Below are 26,289 nucleotides of genomic sequence, written 5' to 3'. Positions count from 1 at the left end.
GAATGTAGAAACACTAGCACTGCCGGTGGGAATGTAAATGGTACAACCACTTTGGAAAAAAGTTTGATGATTTATTACAAATTGTGGTATATGCATACAATACTATTCAGCAAAAAAAAAGAGAACTACTGATTTATGCAACATGAATATCAAAATCTTTACACTGACCATGCAAGACATATGAGAGTACATGACGTTTAATCCCTTTTACAGGAAATTCTAGAAAAGACAAAACTAATTTATAGTTGCAGAAAATAGAGCAGAGCATGCCTGTGGCAGAGTGTGGGAAAGGGGACTGACTGCAAAGGGACATCAGGAACTTTTAGAGTAACAGAGACATATCTTGGAAAGAGAGGTATTTCACAGGTGTGTGTATATATATGCAAAACTTCAGTAAGCTGATAATTAGACATTCATGTAGATGAACAGACTTTCAAATGACTAAGTTGAGCTGTTTAAAAATTACATGGGACGGGGGGCGCCTGGGTGGCTTAGTCGGTTAAGCGTCTGACTTTCGCTTAGGTCATGATCTCGCGGTTCGTGGGTTCGAGCCCCGCGTTGGGCCCTGTGCTGACTGCCAGCTCGGAGCCTGGAGCCTGTTTCAGTCTGTGACTCCCTCTCTCTCTGACCCTCCCCTGCTCACGCTGTCTCTCTCTCTCCTAGAAATAAATAAAAAACATTAAAAAAATTAAAAAAAAAATTACATGGGAGGGTAGAAGGTTAATGTATGAGTTAAGAGGCCATTCGGCATATTGAGTGGATTTATGCATTAGATGGGTAGCTGAAGTGCTGAAGTAGATGATCTTTAATGTACTTCCCCATTCTTAGATACTCTGAACCCTAACATAGAGAATATCATGTTACTTAAAATTTTCTATCTGGTAAGTTTTCTTATGTTCACATTTAATGGCACAATCAGAAAAATATATTTGCAGGTCAGGGTCCCCTATATTCAAAGTGTCTTAAGGTAATAAAGAAGATAGGAATCAAAATACCACATCCTAAAAAATATCTTACCAGCTGTGCAGCCAAGACACTTGAGAACTCACTATTCATGGCATATGGGAGTGCTGTCTGTGCTCTTGAACCGTATGTAGTCTGGAACCTCTTCTTTATCTCATTCAGAAAATTAAATGCTCGGGAACGTTCAAAATCCTGAAAAGAGAACAACACAGAGTTCAAATTTGAAAGTAGACAAAGATGATATGGATGATTAACAACAACCATAGGAACAGCTAACATTTACTGAGCAATGAAGGGGAACTAGCACTGACCTCATTTTACAAAAAGGAAACAAAGGCTCTGAAAACGTAACTTGACAAAGGTCAAACAACTAGTTAAAAAAAAAAAAAAAAAAGAGCTGAGGGTCCAATCCAAATATCTGATTACTTCCTCCAAAGATGACAGGATCTAAGGAAGCTTCTTGAGAGTAAATATTGGGTCTTACTTCTTTCATATCTTTCACAGGATCTATTAAGAAGGCCCAGCACAAGAAGATGCTTAATAAATCCATAATAATACTACAGTCTTTCACACACAAAAATAACACTAATGACATATATTTTGAATTGAGTTTTTTTCAATAGTGATGGTACACTTGAATAGATCAAGTGATGTATTCTTTTCTGGTCCCAGCCAAAAAGTATTTACATATATATATACATATGTGTGTGTGTGTGTGTGTGTGTGTGTGTGTGTATAAAATTATAAGTCAAGACATAGAAAACTCAAGTCTGATGAATACAAATTAGTGATATTTCTCATCTATTCCAATAAAGATTAAAACCCGACCTATGGCAATCATGCCAATTCCATGTCTTTTGTCACTGATCAATTTAGAAATAAGTATGTAACCTGCTCCTAGACAATCAGCAATTTCAGTTATAGCTGGATTTTAAAAATAATTTTACTACACTTGATCTTAGCCAAAAGGCCGAGAAGTGGTTTTAAAATAATTTTAGAAAACAATGGGGTGCCTGGGTGGCTCAGTTGGTTGAGTGTCCAACTCCTGATTTTGGCTCAGGTCATGATCCCAGGGTCGTGGGATCGAGCCCTGCATCGGGCTCTGCACTGAGTGTGGAGCTTGCTTAAGATTCTCTCTCTTTCTCTGATCCTCTCACCCCTCATACCCTCTCTCTAAAATTAAAAAAAAAAAAAAAAAGAAAATACTGTGAAACCAGGGATAAAAATCATTTTGATGATCACTGTGGTTGACACTCATCTCCATTTCACTCAAGATGATTATTAGTCTATGCCAAGGGTTCTTAAGCTGGGGTCAATGGTCCAAATTCAAGGGGTCCATGTACTTGAATAGAAAGAAAAATCACATTATTTTCAGTAAGTTTTAACTTAAATTTCAAATCTGAGTTTAGGTAACAAACCAAAATAGTACCAAACAGTATCTGTCACTCTGTCACCAACAGAAATTTTTTTTTCACATACCATTAGTTATAGATATCTCAAAATCTCATTTATACTCATCACCACTTCAAAATTATTATTAGTCATTAGACCTCTGACTAGATCTTGTTACTTAATGAAGTCATAAAGAAGCATATCAATTCTCAATTTTTAAGATACTCTGAATACTGTATTTCAATATAATTGGTTTTGTTTATAATCATGTGTTTCATAGACTTAAAAACATCCTGGGAAGGGCCTATGAGTGTCAAAGGAGTCTGTGGCACAATAAAGATTAAACTCTGACCTATGACAGTCGTGCCAATTCCATGCCTCTTGTCATTGATCAATTTAGAAATAAGTATGTAACCTACTCCTAGCCAGTAAGACATGAAAAGAAGTTCACTTTGAAAGCAGGGGGAAAGGGTGGGGGGGTGTGGTTTAGAGAACTTTCTTCATTCTTACAATAAGAGATTTGAGAAGACACAGTTGCTCTTCTCTGGATACAAAATAAATAAGCATGTGGCTCCATGCAACCAGAGGGAAATAGACCTAGGAAGAAGCTGACACTAAGGATAGAAGAGGAGAGAAATGACTTTGATGGCATTAAGTTACTGACCATTTTGGTCCAGAACCTACAAATACTCAAAAAACAACCTATCAATGTGAACTACAGGTCTACAAGGCCAATCACGATATATTGTGATTTTGTTTTCTGAAAGTCTATATACATTTAAAAAATTCACTATTATTTATTTTACTATTTTCGATTTGATACCAAAGGGTCACAATTATGAAGGCCAATTCTCACTACACAATGATAAACGTAGACGTGGGAAGAGGTTAGTTAAGCTAAAACTCTATCGAAACTGGGCTGATATGCATATACCCAGATATCAACTCTTCTTGTCATTTGCTGCTCCATATGATAAATGCAAAGTATAGAAAAATTTTCAGCTATGGACACCTATATTCACACCATGTTTACCTACCATAAATATAGATAATTAAGAACTATTAACAGAATACATACTTAAATAGCAACATGTCTTCAAGTTACTTACATCATCAGTGATACAAAGATATACAATCCTGTCTTGGCAGATGTAATGAAACAAATAACTGTAGGATAAAAGATATAAAACTTACTGTGGTTATGAGCAATATCACTTTCACTTCCATCTTCTATGTATAAGTAAATTTAGTACTGCCAATGTGACCATATCATTTACTGATACTATCTATCTTCCGTTTCCCCCTCCCCTATACACCTGTTTCACTCAAGTCAAACTGTTAAGAATAAATACCCTGAAAGAAAGTCTCTACTTTAACTACATAGCACAACAGTATGCACATTACCCATTAACGTGATAGCTGCAAAAGCACAACTGGACTCTTAAGGCCTAAAGAAGGGATGACATCTTAGGAAGGACACATCATTAAGATTAACCTCCAATGGGCTATCTGGTTTTCCTTGCCTTCTTCTAAGATCTCAAAGCAAACACTTTTTCTACCAAACACTCAACATTAACATTTGTTTGGCATCTACTTGGAGCCAGTTACTGGGTTGGGTGCTGAGGATACAAATAGGCAAAACCATCAGTCCCAGCCTTCACAGAGTTCACAGTGCAGGGAATTACAGAGCAGCATGGTAAAACAGGATGAGGAGAGGCAGTACACGGTGCTCTGGCAACATAGAGACACCTACAGAGTTTAGCAGAGGGTAACGGGAAAGACATCCTGGAGCAAGTGATGTGTGAGCCAACACCTAAAGAGTAAGTAGGAGACTGCAAGGTAAAGAGCAGACAAAGAGTGTTCCAGAGTAGAAAACCAATGAGCATAAAGAGAAAAAAGGCACATAATGGGTTTAGTAAAGTTAAAAGAATCCACATGACTAGAGTATGAAATGGAAGGACAATTTGTCTACACAGATGAGGCTGGGGAAGTAAGCAAATACTAGGTTATAAACATGTTAAAACCTCACTACGCTTTATTCCAAGAATAATAATGAACAAGCATCAGAGGGTTTTAGCCTGAGGAGAATGTGGTAAGATCTGCCATGTAAAAGGATGTTTTGGCTAGACCATGGAAAACTGACTGAAAGGAAGACCCAAACAGGAGACTACTCTAGTAGAGCAGGTAAGCAAATGAGGAGAGCAATAAACTAAAGTACTATGGGCAATGAAAAAGAAAAGAAGAAATAGAACAGAACTTGATAACTGGCCACTGACAGTGAGGCAGAGGGATAACTCAATTTTGCCTCCTGGATTTTACCTTGGGGAAATGGATAGATAAGAGTACCTCTTGAATTATACTTTTAATGTCCACACAGCGACTTGATATGAATAACAAGGAGGTACAGGAAGTCAGCCAAAATGTCTTCCATCACTACTCTAAAACCATTCACATCAATTCCACCAATGGCTTCCATATCACCATATCCAGTGGCTCTCTCTGAAACATGATACTGTTGACCGCTTCCTTCTTCTGAAAAGTGTTTTCTCTCCACTAGATTTCCTAATACCAAGCTTGCCTGGTTAATGCGGTAGTCTCCCTTTCTATTGACATTTTCCAGCATCCTCAGCTCCCTGTTCTTCTCTCACACACTCCCTGGATGGTGGCATCCACTGTCATGTTTTATTGTTCATTTTCAGCTACCACAATTATGATGATGATTCCCACATCTAGATCTGACCTACTTCCTGAGCTCCACGCTTACATACACTACTATCTACTAGACATATCCAACTGGACATACCAGTGACAAACACAATGTCCAAAATGGAAGTCATCAGTTTCCCCAGAAAATTTGTTTCTCTCAAATCACACTAGGGAGTAACCTGGTGCAAAGACCACAAAAAGTTACAAGACACAGTCCCTGCCACCAAAGAGCCTACAGTCAGGGGACAGAGACAAAAAATAAAGATTGCAATTATGATACAGTATGATAAGTGCTACAATATGAATAAACAAAGGATACTATGGAGACAAGCAAAACGGGGGCGATTGGTCTTGGAGTTCAGAGTTTCTAGAAAAGGAAGTATCAAAGCTCAGAAAGACAAAGTCATATTTTTACAAAGATAAAAAGATTCCAGTAAAAGGTAATAACTACTGCAAAGGATAGGAAGAGAGAAAAACCCAGCACTGAAATGAAAATTGCTAACTATGGCTGGAGAAGAAAACCAAAGGCTAAAGTAGTGACAGATGAGACCAGAGATGGAAGCAGCAGCAGATCTTGAAGAATCTTCCTAGTCATGTTAATAACTTTACCCTGAGTGCACAGAGTAACTGCTGAAGAAAAGGGACATGATCAGAACTGCCCTTTTAGGATTAAAGAAATAATGAAGAAAGTTGTTTCATCTGGGACCTATAAACTTGAGCAAAGGTTTAACAGGGGGCTAGGAGGAGGAAGACAGTCCAAAAGCACGAAAATATATATATAACAAAGCCTGGAACAACACAGCTAGGTCAGGGAATAGCAAGGAGTCCTATAGAGATAAGGGCAGAATGGTCAGCAATGGACAAAATTGTGAAGGCAGAGTTTGGGCTTTATTCTAAAAGCAATGGGCTTTAAGCAAGAAAGTGTAATCACAGGAATGTGCAATACAGATTTAAGGAGGAAGCAACCAGAAGCTGAATGGTTAGGAGAAAGCTATTAAAAATGAATAACACTAATGGCCTAAACTAACACTATGACAAATGGGGACAGAGGAAATGGAATGGATTGAAAAATCTCTTGTAGGAGAATGGCAAGGATTTGGTGAGAAAGCCAAATATGATTCTTAACTTTTAGGGTCAGAAATGGCTGGTGATGTTGTCACAGAAGAAAGAAATAGCAAGAGGAAGATCAGATTTAAGCAGAGAAATGGTTGTCATACAGTAAAAAATGGACTTATTACTTTTGGTGTACAATAATAAAAAATATTTTTAAATGAGATGATGGAACATGATTATAAGAAAGAAACAAAGACAGAAGATTAAAAGGAAAAAATCCAGTGATGGAGCCTCACTCTAGAGGATATTTAGCAGGAGTAGATTAGGATGCAGGTGGAGAGGCATGGCAGGTGCATAATGTCACCTTGTACTATAACCATACTGGATTACATAGTCTAGCTTCCCTTGTAGCTAGATATGACTATGTGACTAAGTTCTGGTTGATCAAATGTGAGTGGAAGGTATATCACCTACTTCCTGGTCTTGTCTCTAGGACTGAATGTGCTTTCCATGGGCATTTTCCCGGGAACTAACTAGGAACACAGACAGCACAAGCCTAATAAGTTTCTGAAAAAATTACAAAGCCAGACTCACAAGAAACTGGTATCACTTGACCCCTAAGACAATGTCTGGGCCAGTAAACTATACCAGCGGGCAGCAGACTACAAAACCTGTACAGTTCCCAAAGATGACATACTCCCTAACACCCATTTTGGATGTGGCCAAATGATACTGGACCAGGAAGAGCCTCCTGGAGAACAAAGCCAAGATTCTGGGAGAAAAGACAAGGAATTCCTCCAATAAAGCAGAACCACTAACCACTCCAGGATCAGAACAGACAGTCTTTGAAATGCTGTGAAGTAGTTATTTGAACACTGCTAGGAAGCGACTTCTACATGTTTCTCATTCTTCCCTTTTCTAAAGAGAGTTTGTAACTTCCACTGTGGTGGTGATGTTCTTCTACAATTGTCTATTGGGTTGGCAGGGGGAACAGGGGGAATATACGACTTCCCTTTTAGGTTATGGTCAGTAGGTCACAGAAGCCACACCTGGGCCTGACGGAGAAGACTGCCTGTCACCCAGACTCTCTGAGCTGGACAGTGACCAGGAGTCTTTGGGACCATCTCCTCCAGGGAGGATTCGTGTTCTAGATTTGGGAAGAAGAGTACATGCAGATATTTGAGTGGCCCAGAAGAGATTGGAAGATTGCACAAGTTGTCTCCTAATATCCTATTACTTCTAGAGCAACAGAATTTTAGTTAACACAGCTATTAATGACAAATTCTAACCTCCCTTCTGGCTAGGTTAGCTCTATAACTATGTAAAGAAAAATAAAACATAAGCAGAAACTTCTGAACAATAAAAACATCAGCCTACTTCTGGACTTGGCCTTTAAAAAACTGAGCAAGCACAGGGAGTTAACGAGAACTAAAGGAGCTACCTTGGCCAGAGCTAATCAAAGACACTAACTGTAAAGGACACTGCCACCCCACCAGCCTGGAGGCACTCATCTCTGGGCTACCTCATGTAAGTAACACCATAATTTGGGGTATCTCTCTTACAGTAGCTTAGACTGGATCCTAAATTATCCAAGGAGGTATCTCTGGAAAGTAATAAGAACCTCCTTCTGAAATAAGAACTAAGGAAATTAGGATGGGTTAAACAACAAAAGTTTTTAAATACTGATGAGGAAGGTGGAGGCACTTTTTATCTGATTACTAAGACTTCCCATTTAGGTCCTCCGCAATCCATTCTCCAACCACCTACCAGATTCGAGAGCAAAACCTGACCATGTCACGCCCCAGCTGAAAACCTTCAATGCCTTCCTACGGACCACCTGCAGTTCCCTACATTTGCCCTATGATCTCACAACTCCATACTTCTCTACCAGTTGTTCCTTCTATCTAGGATGCCATCTCCCTACCAGCTACCTCCCACCATCTACTACAATTATCTGTGGATTTGACGGTCTCTTCCATTAAACTCTAACCTCTATGAGGGCAAATATTATGTAATTTCTTGTTGTATCCCCAGCACCAAGCACAGTGCCTGGCAATAGTCAAGTACGCAGTAAATATTTACTGCAAGAATGAACAAAGGAATATCATATCTTTTATCTGTTCCACGTTGCACATATCCTAGAGTTCTATAGCAAAGTCATTTTTATAAGTAACAGTGCCATATTTTTTAAAATATTAATATCACTTCAATAAAATCAAATAATTTAAATTTATAATGAACAGAAGCAAATCATTTTCTAAGCTGGTAAAGGTTATTGTTCTGTCAGCTTATTTAAACTATCTACCAAGAACCTTGTTTCCTAGTTTTCTACTATGCTGGTTATAATACAATTTACTTCTTTCACCCTCTACCCATGCAGAGCAGAACTCACTTGCCATGTGAGTACGTTAGTTTGTTATTTTCAGAAGGTATCTTAGCCAGAATCTGCTCTGTCACCTCCAGGAAGTTTCCTCCACACCAAGCATGTTTGGCAAGGATAGTCGTTCCCCTGGCAACAACTGCAAAAAGAATGGCCATGGCTTCGATCTATCAAAAGGAAAAAAGACACACAAAACTTAGAATATTTCTTTGACATGATCTTTCAAAAGAAAACTATCATTTGCCAACACCTATTCAAGGCCAGTATTTTTTCAATGTTTATTTATTTTTTTAATTGAAGTAGAGTTGACACACAATGTTACATTAATTTCAGATATACAACATAATGATTTGACAATTCTGTAAGTTATGCTATGCTTACCACAGTGTTGTTACCATCTGTCACCATGCAAAACTATCACAACACACTGACTATAATCCCTATGGTGTATCTTCTATTCCTACGACTTACTGATTCCATGACTGGAAGCCTGTATCTTCCACTCCTCCTCACCTCTTATTGCCCCTCCCCTCTGGCAACCATCAGTTTGTTCTCTGCATTTACACATCCAATTCTGCTTTTTGTTTCTTTAATGCATTTGTTTTTTTTTTTACATTCCATATACATTTTCATGCAAGTGAAATCATACATTTGTCTTTCTATTTCACTTAGCATAATACTCTCTAGGTCCATCTATGTTGCTGCAAATGGCCAAGAGCGCATTCTTTTTTATGGCTGAGTAATAATATTCCTCTTTGTGTGTGTGTGTGTGTGTGTGTGTGTGTACCACATCTTTATCCATTCATCAGTGGACCCTTGGGTTACTTCTTTGGGTAAATACCCAGTAGTAAAGTTACTGAATCATATGGCATTTCTATTTTTGCTTCTTTGAGGAACCTCCATACTGTTTTCCACTGTGGTTGCATCAGTTTACATTCCTACCAGCAGTGCACAAGGCTTCCCTTTTTTCCACATTCTTGCCAATACTTATTTCTTGTCTTTTTGATAGCAGCCATTCTGACAAGTATGAGACGATATCTCATTGTGGTTTTGATTTGCATTTCCCTGATGTTAAGTGATGTGGAGCCTCTTTCCATGTGTCTGTTGGCCATCTGTAGGTCTTCTTTGAAAAAAAAATGTCTATTCAAGTCCTTTGCCCACTTTTTAATTGGATTATTTGGGGTTGATAATGTTGAGTTATGTAAGTTCTTTGTATGTTTTGGATATTAATCGCTCATGAACATATCATTTGCAAATATATTCTCCCATTCAGTAGGGTGCCTTTTAATTTTGTCGCTGTGAAAAAGCTTTTTATTTTGATGTAGTTCCAATAATTTATTTTTATTTTGTTTTCCTTGCCTCAGGATATATATCTAGGAAAAAATGTTGCTGAGGCTGATGTCAAGGAAATTACTGCCTATTTTTCCTCTAGGAGTTTTACGGTTTCATGATTCACATTTAGGTATTTAATCCATTTTGAGTTTATATACAAGACAGTGGTCCAGTTTTCCCAACATCACTTGTTGAAGAGACTGTCTTTTTCCTGTTGTAGATTTTTACCTCTTTTGTTGAAGTTTAATTGACACATAATTGTGGGTCTATTTCTGGGCCCTCTATTCAGTTCCAATGATCTATGTGCCTGTTTTTGTGCTAGTACCATATTGTTTTGATCACTACAGCTTTGTAATATATCTTGAAATCTGGGATTGTGATACTTCCAGCTTTGTTCTTATTTCTCAGGATTGCTTTGGCTATTCAGGGTCTTTTGCGGTTCCACACAAATTTTAGGACTACTTGTTCCAGTTCTGTGAAAAATGCTATTTTGATAGGGATTGCACTGAATTTGAAAATTGCTTTCGGTAGTATGGACATTTCAACAATATTAATTCTTCCAATCCATAAGCAGAGAATACCTTTCCATTTGTTTTTGTACCTGGAAACAGTATTAACCAAGATGCTATAACACTAAGACACTTAATAACAGGCTTAACAAAAAGGTCACAGTCATGTACAAACTTTCAACCCTAAACCATGTTGATATGCATAGACATATAGAGACACACCAAATATGTACATGTGTGTGTATACAATGTAATATATATGCCATACACACATTTATAGGGTGCATTTACATATTATACAACACAATCAGATATCACCATTTGAAAAACAATTACCATAAATAGCAAAGGGACATAGTAGAGGTGGTTCATACTTTTTTTTTAATTGAAGCATAATTAACATAGCGTGTTATACTAGTTTCAGGAGTACAATATAATGATTCAATAATTCTATGCATTACTCTGTGCTCATCACCATAAGTGTACTCTTAATTCTCTTTATTTCACTCAACCCCCATCCTCCCACCCTCTGACAATCACTAGCTTGTTCTATGTATTTAAGAGTCTGGTTTTTTGTCTCTTTTTTTTTTTTTCTGGTTCTGTTTCTTAAATTCCACATATGCAGTAATCCTGAAAATTTATCCTAAGGAAATAGTTCAACAGAAGTTTGACTCTAGATTCACAAAAATACATAATAACAATAATAATAGCTCATATTTATTAAGTGTTTACTGTGTGCCAGAGACCATTTTAAGCACCTTACAATTATTAACTCACTTAATCCTTACATCGATTAAATTATACACTATTATGATACTTATACTAAAATAAGCAAACTGAAGTATAGATAACTTACACACTTTGCCCAAAATTAGAGCTAGTACGTGATAAAAGCTGGAATTTAAATCCAGGTAGTATGGTTCTAGAATCCACAATCTTATCCCAAACTATACAGTGCCTCTACTTTAAAGGCATCATCCATAATAGAAACAAACTGGAAATAACCCAAACCTTCTACAAGAGGAATGGCTCTATAAATTATGGTAAGATCTTTCATAAACAAAACATTTCTAAAATAATACAGAGCATTAAGTTTAAGTCTATTTTTCTCATGTTAATGAATTTGAACTATTTTTTCCACATAACTTCTTCATTTCTCTTATCTACAGAATAAATTTATAAAAGGGGATGACCAAGTACTTTCCTATTCTACTAACTATTCAACTTAACGTTATTTGTTAACATGTTCAGTTTCATCCAAGAGGCCGATGATTCGTAAAATGTTGGTTAATGACTTATCCTGGGTGGAAGAATAACAGTCACTATTAAAAAAATTCAAATTCTGGGCATCATTACCTGAAATTCTGATTCAGTACTCTTGAGGGGACACTGTGGAATTATGTATTAAAGACAAGCCTATCTGGACACAGGTGATTCACACAACCATATTTTGTGAAATACACCAAAAGACCATAAAATGTTTGAGGTCAGGGAATCCCGAGATTCCTTTTTGGAATCTCAGCACTAAAAGACAGCACATAGAGAAGAAGTGCTCATCTGTCCTTGAGTTAAACAATTCCAGGGTCTCTTCTTCACTCCACTCTCTAAATGAGGGTGTTCTCCAGGGTTGTGTCCTTAGTCATCATCTTCTTTCTGGATTTCTCTTTACACATATGTTACAAGTTAAAATTTCCAAATCACTTCCTTATACATTATATCCCTTGATCCTAAACGCCTCAACTGACCCTATAACATGCTCCAGGTACTGCCTCACTTCTTAAAATCATAGTCTACATACTATCTCTGCTTCTCTACTTTTTAACTCTTCAACTTTTCTATAATCTGGGTTTTGCCCTGAAGAGTCCACAAAACCATGCTTGCTAAGATCATCAACAGCCTCTATGCTACAAAGTTCAGTGGACACTTCTCTATTCTCACTTACTTGACCTTTTAAGAATAATCAACACTGCTGACTAACCCTCCTTCTTGAAACACTCCTACATGTCTGGATGCTCCTTGTTTTCTTGTTGAGCCCTCCTCCTCTAGCTAACTTCTAAATGTTGACTTTCCATGGGTATTGGTTCTACGCTCTCTCATCCCAAGAAGAGCTCATCTACACCTGTCATTTTAAACATGATTTATTTGCTGAAGACACTGCAAATAGAAAAAAACCAAAGCCACAACCAAAGTTAAGGGAAAACCAAAGACAAAACCCAAGGCACAACAAGTAGTTGAGAGAAAAGCAGATGAACAGGGACCCACAAAGAAGATTGAGGAGGACGAACTGAGAAAAATCAGAGGAAAGCCAGAAGAGTGTGATGGCCTGGAAACCAAAGGGAAATCAAGCTTCAACAAGGAACAATTGTCAGCTCCTATCTGTGTTCACTGATGCATAGTAGGAAGACTATAAAAGAGCCACTAAAATTCAATAAAGAAGCAAGTCATTAGTCAAAGAGATATGTAGTAGAGTGGAACAAAACTACAAAGAGAAAAAGAGACAAGCAATTATATGGTCCCTGAGACAGATGAAAAAGTAGCAGCTTCAGTCACTTAGCAGCTTCAAGAAGTAAACTGAATTTGGCAACAATACAAAAAAAGTCTACTGTCTTAGTGGACCATAAGTTCATTATGAACTGACATCAGGTAATTGCTTAAAATGCTTACACAATCCTAAATTACATTAAGAAACATGGTGTCTTGATCTTTAAAGTACTATTACCATATATTCTGTCCTGGTTAGAATACATGTGGGAATACTGAACTCAACTCTGGATGTAGTATCTCAAGACTGGATGGAAGGGCAACATTATGGGTAAGAGACCTGGACATTCCATAATTTGAAGAATCGCTAGAGAAACTATGAACACTTAACATTAAAAAGAGAAGACTTGGAATGTGACACCAGCCTTGGAAGTTTACATGAATGACATACAGTCACCTAGAACAGGGAGTGCATTATTTGGAATATAATTAGGAACAAATGTCTGTTAAACATCAGATACACAGCCAGACACTTTTACTTTCTTCTCAGGTGTCAATAATAGGAATTTCTTACTCTCTTCTAGACTGTTAAAAACCTCACCTACTATCAAGTCTCATCTTCCCTCACTGTAACTCTCTTGCAATAGAATCTGTAATGTCTTTTTAAGTTTTTTTTTCCATTTTTTTTAGAGAGTAAGCATGCACGGGGGTGGGGGTGGGGGGCAGAAGGAGAGAGAGAATCTTAAGCAGGGTCCAGGCCCAGCACAGGGCCTGATGTGGGGCTCAGTCTCACTACTGAGATCACGACCTGAGCCAAAATCAAGAGTCAGACACTTAACCGAGTGAGCCACCCAGGAGCCCCAATCTTTTTGAGCCCCACTCTTTTTACGTTTTTAATTCCAGTTAACATACAGTGTAAAATTAGTTTCAGGTGTACAATTCGGTGATTCAACACTTACATAGAACACCCTGTGCTTACAAGTGCACTCCTTAATCCCCATCACCTGAACCTGAAAATGTTTTAATAAGCATTGAGATAATAGAAATAGCTGTAAAAGAATACTGCATTTAAGTGAGAAAACCTCACTCTAATTATTAGCAGTATGTGAATGTCTAATAAATCCTAAAGTGCTATATAAACATAATATTCAAGAAAAAAAGAATGAAAATATAAGCCAGAGAAAAAAGAGAAGGAAAAAAAAAAACAAAAAACCAATGATGAAATATAAAGAAAAGCCCTGTCTCAACACTGTTCTCTTTTTCATTCCTTGCTCGGTCCCAGAGCCGTTATCCCAATTCTACTTCCTTCCTGCTAAGAATCCTGTATGAGTTTCCTGTGGCTGCCTTGACAAAGTATCAAAAGCTGCAAAGGCTTAAAACAAGAGAAATTTATGGTTTCCTACTTCTGGAGGCCAGAAGCCCAAAATCAAGATGTTGGCAGGGTCAGGCTCCCTCTGAAACGTGCAGGGGAGAATCTTTTCTTATCTCTTCCTAGCTTCTGGCAGTTTGCTGGCAATCCTTGGCATTCCTTGGCTTTTAGCTGCGACACTTCAATCTCTGCCTCCATAGTTATATGGCATTTTCCATGTGTGTCCATGTCTTCACATAGCAGTCTGTGTCTTTTCTTATGAGGACTTATTCCAGTAAGTCCTAATTTTATTTTTTTATTTCTGAGAGACAGAGACAGATAGCGCGAGCAGGGGAGAGTCAGAGAGAGAGGGAGATACAGAATCTGAAACAGGCTCCAAGCTCTGGACTGGCAGTCAGCACAGAGCCCGGCATGGGGCTCGAACCCACAAACTGTGAGATCATGGCCTAAGCCAAAGTCAGACACTTAACCAACTGAGCCACCTAGGCGCCCCTAAGTCCTCATTTTAACTTAACATCTTAATTACATCTGTGAAGACCCTTATTTCCAAATAAAGTCACATTCATAGGAACCAGTGGTCAAGATTCAACATGTCATTTTTGAGGAAACAAAACATCTTAGAAACTCACTGTTCCTCCCAAATCATTCCTACTCTCTTTTCCATGTATTCACGTCACCCCAACTTGCCTCCCACCTCTCTCTGAAACCTTTATCCTATCTCTTTCCTTACATTAGAGGTCTGTCCTTAGAGTAATGGGCCATAAGGACAACCTCCAACAGCCTGGAGTTAGAAAGGCCTGTTTCTACTGCCTAGAAGATTCCAAGGAAAAGTCATTTTTGTTTCAGTTGCTGGGATTCCAGAAAAAAAGATATGCTATGGAGGATTCCAACTGAGAATTCTAGATGTAGTTTTTACAGAGGAATTATTAAATTGTGGTGAAGGTCTTTATCCATTAAAGATTAAGTAAGATGTTACCAGTTGGAATAACTGACATGTCCTGAATAGTATTATTTATAAAGAAAAAGGCATCAAGTTTCAAATAGTCTTAAAAAGGAATTTTTGTAATATATCCATTTGTAAGTAATGGATTGCCTGTATTAAAAACAAAGTGCTCCCCATTCCTCATCCAGAAAAAAATAAAAATAAAAACAAATTGTTAACAAAATAGCACAGCAACAATACAAACACTGCTCCTCAGTGGAGGCATCGTCAAGTAGAGGTTGAAGATGGTTTCAGAGAACTGAGTAAAGAAAAAGGCCAAGTCAGTTTTTCTCACATTCGAGTCTATGTGTTTGGACATTTCTTTAAAATGTTGATTTATTTTTGAGAGAGGGAGATGGAGGGAGGGCAGGGAGGGAGATAAAGGATCTCAAGTGGGCTCTGTGCTGACAGCAGAGAGCCCAATGTGGGGCTCCAACTCACCAACTGTGAGATCATGGCCTAAGTCAAAAAGTCAGATGCTCAAGCAACTGAACGATCCAGGCACCCCCAACTTTTTAATTTTATGTTTTTATTTTGATAACATCAAAAAATGTACGTAAATATTCTGGATCTACACATGTACCTTATAAATGAGCAATGGCACACAACTCCATGCTGCATTTGTATTACGAAGGCCTAACTGACAAGAAATTCTCTAAAATGACAGTGCCTAATCTTTAATGTCTTGGAAGCATGTGTCTGGCTGCTCTTAGGCTAACACATCCTAAAATCATAATGACAATCATGACTCAAGCACTCTTATATTCCTGTTGTGTTTTTTAATCAGTTACAAAGACACAATTTATCTTTGGCAGTAACAATTTACAACTGAAATCTATCTGCATAATAAAAACCTTTTATTTGAAGAATTAAAACTTGACATGTATAAAATGACAGAGTAGCAAAATAACATTATCTCAGGCTAAGGAGAAAATAATTTTTTTTTTAATTTTTTTTAAATGTTTTATTTATTTCTAGGAGAGAGAGAGAGAGAGACAGTGTGAGCAGGGGAGGGTCAGAGAGAGAGGGAGTCACGGACTGAAACAGGCTCCAGGCTCTGAGCTGGCAGTCAGCACAGAGCCCAACGCGGGGCCCGAACCCACGAACCGCAAGATCATGACCTAAGCGAAAGTCGGACGCTCAACCGACTAAGCCACCCAGGCGCCCCAGGAGAAAATAATTCTTAAAGATATGTCTGTACCAAGTGGAAACCAAATGATACTATAACCTGTTGTATGAATAAAGGATATGCAACTATTCAAACAGAAAAAAAGCGGAAGAATTAACTTCTCACATAGCACATGGTTATAGTCAATATACAATCAAAAGAACACATTCTGTATCATTATTTATCTTATTGCAAGCGGATGTATTATATTAATCCCTGCAACAATTCATTAGCAGAATTTTCCATAGGAAATACACAATGGAAATTAGATTTTTCCCACCCTTTTATACTATTAAATTGGCCCATTAAACTACATGGGAGGGAGGCATGGAAGGTGCTCAGGAAAGAGATGGGAAGTCATTTTAGGGGGAAGCTATGGAACAAGAGAACCACGGAAGTGAGAACAAACTAGGGAAGGTAAAACTAGCCTGATGAGATGGAATGCTCCACATTTGGTGAATGGGAAGGACTAGGGATAAGTCTAATGACCTTATATAAAGAAGGCCTTGTATAAATTAAATAATTAATGGATCTGATCAAATAGGTTTTCTATTTCAGTTCAACACAAGTCCTAAGGGTTTACTATGATATAAAGGCCACTAAGAAAGGACTTCTATACTCAAGGGAGCCATAGTACAATTGGAAAGAAAGACATAAACAAATAAATGCAATATGGTATAACCAGTGAATAATCTAAAAATGTACGCAGTTGTTCATATTTCTTAATGTGTTGTGATTATTTCATCCTGGGTAAAGTGAAGTGTTGAAAACAAGTGTCAGCTTATGTATTAGGAATTTCCTCAGCATAAAGATGTGGTATATACACACAATGGAATATTATTCAGCCAACAAAAAGAATGAAACAATGTGGATACAGCTAGAATGTATTATGCTAGGCAAAATAAGTCAGGGAAAGACAAATACCATATGACTTCACTCATATGTGGAATTTAAGAAACAAACAGATGAACATATGGGAGCAGGGGAAAAAAGGAAGAGAGAGGGAAACAAACCATAAGAGAGTCTTAACAGGAGAACTGAGGGTTGATGGAGGGAGGTGGGGGGGGGGGCTCAATGGGTGATGGGTATTAGGAGGTCACTTGTTATTATGAGCACTGGATGTTGTATTTAAGTGATGAATCACTGGATTCTACTCCTGAAACCAATAATGCACTGTATGTTAACTAGAATTTAAACAAAAATTTGAAAAGGAAAAAATATATGTAACTTAGATTTTTAAGAATGCATTTCCTTAGCATACTGTTATAATTATTTGTCTTCAGAAAAAAGGTCAAAGTCTATGTTATCCTTACTGGCATTCCAGTGCTCAGGACAGTGCCTGGCATATAATTTTCTCACAAATATTTGTTAAATAAATGAGTGAATACTGAACATGTTTTGGTTTAAACAACAAATAACTTTATATTCAGTAGGACTGGTAAGAAGGATATTTTGATTGCCAAAGTATCTCCTTAAGTAAGATAAAGCAATTGAGCTGCTTTAATCTAATCTAATCCCCAACTCTTCTGTCCAGGTCTTAGGAGGAAATAAGCCAACGACAGACAAACCACCAATTCTGATGTAATGCCCTTGAAGGAGACAGAAGAATGAAGAACAAATATTGATATGGCAGAGCAAAATGTGTTTATGAAAAGCCTGGAGTCTGGTCACAGACTTGGTGTTGTATTCTTCTTGGTGTTACAAATATTCTTTCAGGGTGATGTTCTGAACCCAACCCAATCCCTCTTTCTCAGGATAGAAGCCTACCCTGCCATGTTAACCGCCTTTTCTATTTTATATTAACCACCACCACATCACATTATCTGGATTATTCCTGTCCCTCCCTGCCCCCACACAAACGTGAACTAATGAGAGCAGCGATCTTGTTTGTCTTGTTTGTAGCTACATCCCTTGAATTTAGAAGAGTATCTATAACATATTAGCTGTTCAATAAATATTGGTTAAACATGTGAATGGGCCTGCTCTCAGGCACAGCTATTCAAAGGGAAAACGTGTATGGGATCAAGGTTAGGACAATGGAGGTACAGATAGTTGAGAGCAATTAATAAGACAGAAAGAAAAGGACTTGACAACTGGTCGTTTGTGGGGGTCATGGGAGAGGGAGATATAAAGCATTTACCAAAGAGTCTAGTGGTCAGAGTTTGTTAAATATTGGCCAATTATAACAACAACATACAGGTCTGACGCTGTGGAAATAGGTCTGGGTAGAGATACAGAGTACTTATCCGAATTGAGGAAGAAGAGGAATGTCAACAATGGGCGGTAAAGAAAGGGCACGCGGAGGGGTAGAAACCCACGAAGGAGCTCAGAAGTAGGAGATGAAGCAGAAAGTGACGTCATCAAAACAAGGGCGTAGAGACGAGTGTCAGAAGACTCAGAGATCTCAAGAGATTCAAATGCTAAAGAAAGGTCTTTTAGAATGCGAACTGAGGGAAAGTTGACATTTTTCTCCTCCTGTAAGAACAACTTAAATGATGCATTCTGACACTCTTTAATTTGAGGCCTTTTCAGAGCCAGAAAACGCACTTCGCCAAAACTGAACCTACCCGACAATTCGAACCGTCGACATCTGAGAAGCTCAAGTCACCCTTGCACTGCTTCCTCAAACCACCCTAGCACCTTCCAGTCCACACCTCTGCCCTCCCTCCGCAGTCGTCTCCCCGCCTCCTGCAGAGCGCGCCCCATTCCATTTACCTGTCCAGGCACCCCTTGAGAGCGCGTGGGCTCAGTACAGAGGGGCGCAAGTCTGAGCCGGACCGCCGACTGCCCGCTCCCAGAGGAGGCTGGGACCCGACGCCGCCGGCTTCCGCGTAAAGCGCCCCGCCCGCGCGCGGCCTCCTGGGAATCTGAGCGCTCCTCCAATGGGAGTGGGCTGTGGGGCGGGGCCTGCTGCCTTCCCATCCCCAGCACTTCCCAGCCGCCGCAGTGCATTCTGGGAGTGGTAGTTCCAACTGGCGTATAACCCGGTCGGTTGCACAGTTGGTAACTTATCATAAACATCATCAAGCGCTGTTCCTCCGGCAAAAGGAAAGAATGCACAAAAGGAAAGGGCCACCAAGAGTCTACCAGCATTGAATCTGCGAGATAAACGAAGAGCGAAGCTTACCCCTCCCTCCCCCTGCTTAGTGTCAGCAGGTAACGTCTCCTGTTACGTCACGAATAAAATAGAATTAGTCTCACAGGAATTCTCTACTTTCGCCACGAAATTTCCTAAGCTCCTTAGACCCTCAACAATCCTTTCTCCCATTCTTTTGTAATAAAATAATAATAATAATAATAATAATAATAATAAATCTCCTCTCCTTTAAGCTCCCCGTCCCCTTTTCATTCCTATTCCAGTCTTGACAACTCAGAGTCTAACTCCACTGATGAACACTTCTGTCTCATGACTCTTCAATGGCTCCTGTTTATTCCCTCTTTATTATCAGCATTTAAAGATTGGCAGAGTTTCTCTCATCTGAGACATTCCAAAGTCACCTTTCTCAATTCCACACCCTCCAAACCTGTAACCACACATAAACTCAATCTGTGGTCCTTTTCCCACCTCTCTTTTCCAGTCAAAAATCTCAAATGTGTTGCTAAAGCAATATTCACTTTTCAACAATTACCATACTTCAAACTTGCAGGATTTTGTGTTGATTATTTCCTCCTTCTTTAAATCCTCTGTCTTAGAATGGACTTCTTTAACAAAATATAACAAACTGGGTGGCTTAAACAACAGAAATTTATTTATCACAGTTCTGGAGCCTGGGAAGCTTCAGACCAGAATTCCAGTAAGTTGGGTTCTGGTGAGAACCCGTTTGCTGACTTGCAGACTACTGCCTTCTTACTGTATCCTCACGTGATGGAGAGGCATCAGCTCTCTGGCACATCTCTTATAAGGGCACCAATCTCATTCATGAGGACCCCACCCTGCTGTCCTTTTACCTAGAAAGGCACCACTTCCAACTAGCATCACATTGAGCAGTAGGGATCCAACATATAAATGGGGGAGATCACAAACATTCACTTAATAATACCCTCTATTCTTTTATCTCTAAGATAATGCACATTCTTGGTTTCCCTCCCAGTCTGTGGCAGCTCATCATTTTCCTTTGAAATGTTCATATTCTATAGTGCTCCATCCTACACTCTTTTCTCACTCTTCACAAGTTTCTTGGGTGATCTTACCGTTCCCATTGGTTTGGTTGTCATCTGTATGTTGGTGATTCCCACATATAGGGAGCCCAGAAGACTCCTGTAACACAGTGAAATACCTAATGACAGATGAGCATCTCTTTCAGGTGCTTAAAACCTAACATAGCCCTCAGTTGACCTAAGATATTTCTATTCTCCCCTCTCCCATAACCTGCTCGTCTTTCTCTTCTAATCCCATCTCAGTGAACAGCACAACCATGCAATCAGTTCCCCAGATCAGAAATCCGGCTATCATTTTAAGTGATTTCACTCCCTCAAAGTTCACATCTATACAATCATCAAGCCATATAAATTCTGTCTCCCAAATACCTCACTTGTCAAGCTTCAGTTTTCTCATCTTTAAAATAAGGATAATAATAGCACCTGTCTTCATATGTTGTTGCAATGATTAATGAATAAGAGTGCCAGGCAGAGAGTAAGCACTCAGGGACAATCAGTATTTGTCAAACAGTCAAGGTGTTTGTCATTGGTTCCCCTCCATCTGGTCTTACATAATGATAACTAGCATTTACTTTTATTTAGTTTATATTCAGGGAGATAAATAAAAGGAAAAATGAGAAATGGTGAGATATTTTGTGCAAATTACCTCTATTCCATTCCTCTGTATTTTTCCAAGCATGACAAAAGTATAGTACTGGCCATGAGGCACTATACACGTGGTTCTAATCTAGTATGTGCAGGATATACCATTCCTTAGTTATTGTTATCAGCTCTGAGTGGGTTATAGACAAACTGGAGTACATTCATAGAATCATGACTAAAATCATCAGAGCACTAGACATCAGGAATAAAGTCTCTGTACCTATAGTATCTCCTTCACCAGCTCCCCATGCCTCTTCTTGTCACTTGAGATTGCTCTATCCAAAACAAAATCTGATCACTTTGAAATCCTACTTAAAACCTTCATTGGCTCCCAAAATATGGAGGATAAAGTCTAAGATTGTCAACAGAGAATTCAAGGCCCTCCATGATCTGGCCTCTCTCTACCCCTCCTTCTTCATATTCTGCTTCTCTCACCTACACACTCTGTGTTAAAGCCTGCTCCTCTATGGTGGCATTCACTCATTCATCCAACCATCCATTCCTTCCACTAATATGCACTAAGTGCCTACTAGGAGCCAGGCCTATTATGTATTCCAGAGATATAGCAGTGAACAAGACAGACAATGTTCTTGCCTACATAGAATTAACACTTTAGTACCATGCTCTTTCATGCCTCAGTGCCTTTGCACATGCTGCCTCTCCTATCTAAATCTTATTTATTCTTCAAGACCTATCTCAAATATCACATCTTAATTTTATTTATTTTTAATGTTTATTTTTGAGAGAGAGAGAGACAGAGACAGAGCATGAGTGGGGGAGGGGTAGAGAGAGAGACACACACACAGAATCTGAAGCAGGCTCCAGGCTCCAGGCTGTAAGCACAAAGCCCGATGTGGGGCTTGAACTCAACAGACGGTGAGATCATGACTTGAGTCGAAGTTGGACGCTTAACCAACTGAGCCACCCAGGCACACCTACCCCTCGTCTTCATTTAACAGCAAATTATATGCTGCTTCTTTCGGCTTTATCCACCCTCTGCAAAGTTTTGCTTTTCATATTACTATTAATTTTATTCAGTACCTATTCTTTGTGAGAGAGAATAGTATCGTAGAAAGAGAATGAGTTTTGGAAGCAGACAACCCTGAGTTAAGAGCTCTATGAACTCTAAATGCTGCCTCATTCAGAGATTTTAGGGCTCTATCAAAGCCTCAATTCTTACTCCGTTTTCTCTCATAAAGTACTATCTGTGGCTCCAAAATTTGTATTCCTAGCACAGGCCTTTATATTGGGAAATTAGGGAAGGTCTCTCTCAGGAGGTAACATTTAAGCTGAAACCTGAATGTCAGGAAGGAATTGGCCACAATAAGAGAGAACAGAAATAAAGCCAGAGTGGCTGGAAGGTAGTAGAAGTGAGAGAAGAATGGTAGGAGAGGAGATCACACTAGCCTTCTTTCTGATCTTTAAATATGTTGAGCTCCTTCCCATTTTATGATCTTTGCACCAGCTCTCTCTGCCTGGGGTTCTATTACATCTTATTTTATTATGGCCAGAGGCTCTTGCAAGACTGTGTAATCCAGGAGACGGAATTTGGATTTTATTCCAAGTATGATAGAAAATCATTAGAGATGTTGAAGCAGAGCAATGATATATCCTGAAGTATGGGTTTTTAAAAACTTGTTTAGCTTTATTTAGCATGCCAATATACTGTCTATCTTAGTAATAAGTTAATCTCTACAGTTTTAAAACTATGTTGGGTACTTTTCAAGAAAAATGCTTCTGGATATGTGTATTAATGTGCACACAGAACCATTTATGGGTGGCTTTATGATTTTATAATTTTTTGTTCAGAAATTCTGTTACCATTTCATCAAGTTTCTGAAGAATGGAATCTCTTCTTTATAATCCATGATTTTAGATAGTTTGAGTTTATGAAGTAAAGGTTTCAATTTCCATTTCAATACCTGCAGTTTCCAAGCCTGGAATTATAGAACTGACGTTTTAGATAACCTAATCCAGTCTCCTAATTGTACACATTGAAAAATCTTCTGGTATTGACAAAGATTACAAAGCTAATAAATGATGGTGTCCGGATTACAAACCAGCTTTCGGGACGCCTGGGCGGCTCAGTCAGTTAAGCGTCCGACTTCGGCTCAGGTCATGATCTCGCGGTTCGTGAGTTCGAGCCCCACGTCGGGCTCTGTGCTGACAGCTCAGAGCCTGGAGCCTGCTTCAGATTCTGTGTCTCCCTCTCTCTCTGACCCTCCCCTCCTCATGCTGTCTCTCTCTCAGTAATAAATAAAACATTAAAAAATTTAAACACACACACACACACACACACACACACAAAAGCCCACAAACAAATCAGCTTTCATGTACCAGATGCTCCAGAAATGTCTGTAAGGCTAAAATAAGATACGTATATTACACAAAGCTCTAGTGGTATCTGGGAGACCCTGTTTTTACATTCCGCTTAACAGGATTGTATCCTGATGTGTTATTTTGTGGTTCACAAATCTAGTAACTGTTGTGTTGGCATCAAAATCATGCACGTTGTTGCAATATATCACTAATCACTACTGCTGTTTATACTTCTTTTCTCCCGGATATTTGGCCTGGGGCAAATTTTCTTCTTGTTCTATGTTTAAAACAGACCTGCCTCGAGTGCCTGTTTGCCTTTGAAATTCACAGTCAGCAGAGGGAGCCAACACATCACCGATATCTACAAAATCATTGGTATTTGAGTACGGGACAGTTCATTTTTCTTTGCAGCTAATTCCAGTCAGTCATCACATATCCTGCTGTTTCTCTGAGCCCTTAGTGCTTCCAGCACCAGCTTTGGCAAAGCAGCTCTGAGGTGTCTTTCCCACACAGCGGTGAAATTTCTCATGACATCAAGAATGTGCCATTTATTTACAACTGCAGTAGAACAATGCTTCTCATAACGTACCAAACAATTTCAGCATCCAGTTTTTGATGATTGATTACTTCTCAGTCTAATGGCTATACATAGCCATTGTACTTAGGCAAAACAAAACAAAACAAAACAAAACCACTATAGGTTTGTTTTAATTTAAACCTCCAGTGTCTGTGTGCAGCTATCAGTAATAGAATGTTCATTTTCTCTCTAATTGCAGGAGCCATTTCCCAAACAACCTGCTAGATGTCAGTGCATTATTTTAAGTTTTTATTTATTTGAGAAAGAGAATGAATGGGGGAGGGGCAGAGAGACAGTGGGGCAACAGAGGATCTGACACAGGCTCTGTGCTGACACGAACTGTGAGACCATGACCTGAACCGAAGTTGAAAGTTTAACCACTTAACTGACTGAGCCACCTAGGCGCCCCAGTGCATTTTTGTTAACTTTATGTATACACAGGAAATTTACCTATAGAAAGGGGTTTTTCCAATTTCCATATAAGTGAATGTAATTTTTTGCTTCTCCCAGAACTATAACAAAGGGGCTGGGGTTGTTTCTCCACACATGAACTCACCTTTGTCAATTTATGATAAGAGAATGTTCAGGACATGTAGCTATATATTTCCTATTCTCCAACTCTTCCTTGGTGAGGTTGAAGATGCCCATATAAATTATGCTCACATGTGCGGGGTTAGAAATATATCTCCAAGGCATGATCAATTGCAAGTGCATGATTTTCACCTTGTCACAGACCAAGTATGTTCTCACGTTTGAGTTTTCGCATCAGCTGTTTACTCAGCATTGAATGCTGAACCTCCAGATTTGTGTACATGCCTTTCTTGTAATTCAAGTCCTAGCTTCTATGGCTCCTCCTCAGATGGATTCTTCATGACCACTAATCATTAACATTTTTCTGTTTTATTTTCTTTACAAAATATGATCAAATTAATTTTTCAGTGTTTAGTTCTTTATTGTATGTCTGCCCCGTTAAATTTTATTTACTTATAGAAAATATAAATTCCATATGGGAAGGCACTTTACTGCTCTTGCCCACCATTGTATTTCTTAAGGTGACACAGAGTGAGTGCTCAATTACAGTTTGTTGAAAACATGCATCCTAACTCCTCTGGTACCAAATAGTATTCCTGTCGTAAATATATATTACTGCACATGATCATTATAGTAATGCTGTGAACTATTATTGTCAACCTCATTTTCCAGATAAGGAACGGAGGCTCTAAGCAGCACACACTCCCTAGGGCCAGGGTTTGCCTATGGAGGTCTTGCTTTCCTGACCCCGTGGCTCCTGTGTTCCCTTTAAAAAGGCTGTGAAATTTACACAGTGTTAAGTGCCTGTATCAGTCCCTGGTCGGTACACAACCTGTTTGCTTCCCGGCCTCTCCTCCTTTTGCGTTAGAGCCTCCAGGGTTGCAGCACCTAAAAGGGCACGTTTCAGATGATGTTGCTGGGGTGGGGGAAGGGAGCGAGAAGCGCTCATTTCACAGCAAAAGGATTGGAAGACGGTGAGGGGCGAAGTATTTTGAAGTACACTGCCCAGGCCCCTGGGCAGAAATTCCCAAGGGCCGCAGAGCTTAGAGTAGGGCCGAGGACACGGTTGGGGGACAGGGATAGGGCGGTTGCTCTGCAAAGCGTGCCCTGGAAGGACAAGGCAGAGTGCCTTCCCTGTGATTCTCTTCCCTCCAGAGGTGAGAGGATTCAAGTACCGCTGTCCTCAGTTACGTGGTGCTCGTGACTTGATTGGAGAAAGTGCCGAAAAATGGGCTGAACCGAGACCTTACAGCAGCAAGACGACTTAACCGGTCGCCCTGCTTAGCTTTGGTTTTCTTCTGTCTCTTTTATTGCTGCTGGAAAACAGAAAGCAGACAGGGTTTCATCTCCCTCCCCACCAGGTTCACATGGAGCATTTCTCCGAAAGAACAAGTAGACTGGGGTTAAGAATAGGGGAAACGACCCTTACCCTCGAATACAGTAAGGCTCAAAGGGGTTGTTTGAATCACCCCAGAGTTTAGAGGCTGTGGAGCCGGGACTAGAACCAGAGTGGCTGCCTCCTGAACCCTTGCTCTCCCCAAGACATTTTAAGGATTTGTTTCCTTCCCTCTACAGCCTGCAACTTTTTAAAAACATCTCTGCCTGCAGTGGTTCCCTGTAAGGATAAAAACAAAAGCTTCAAATAGCTCATGTTAACGTAATGGCTTTCACTATGTTTGAGTATTTGAAACCTGTGAATACATATGTAACACAAAATCAAGGGATAT

The 26,289-nt window shown here is 39.2% G+C and overlaps 1 protein-coding gene across 1 annotated transcript in view; it reads right to left on the bottom strand.

The window, feature by feature from the left end:
- Nucleotides 1–19,170, bottom strand: part of VAMP7 (vesicle associated membrane protein 7) — a 58,585-nt gene extending 39,415 nt beyond the window's left edge. Inside the window, exons 1-4 of the mRNA XM_039223617.1 lie at nt 19,051–19,170; nt 8,507–8,661; nt 3,465–3,522; nt 1,018–1,155 (exon numbers count right to left, since the gene is read on the bottom strand). Coding sequence (XP_039079548.1) covers nt 1,018–1,155; nt 3,465–3,522; nt 8,507–8,652 — 342 coding nt within the window. The 5' untranslated portion in view covers nt 8,653–8,661; nt 19,051–19,170. The remainder of the gene's footprint in view (nt 1–1,017; nt 1,156–3,464; nt 3,523–8,506; nt 8,662–19,050) is intronic.
- Nucleotides 19,171–26,289: the final 7,119 nt, after the last annotated feature.

This window comes from Hyaena hyaena, unplaced genomic scaffold, assembly GCF_003009895.1.
Source record: "Hyaena hyaena isolate Hyena2069 unplaced genomic scaffold, ASM300989v1 scaffold_1388, whole genome shotgun sequence".
NCBI classification, from domain to species: domain Eukaryota; kingdom Metazoa; phylum Chordata; class Mammalia; order Carnivora; family Hyaenidae; genus Hyaena; species Hyaena hyaena.
This window is presented reverse-complemented; position numbering and strand designations above follow the sequence as displayed.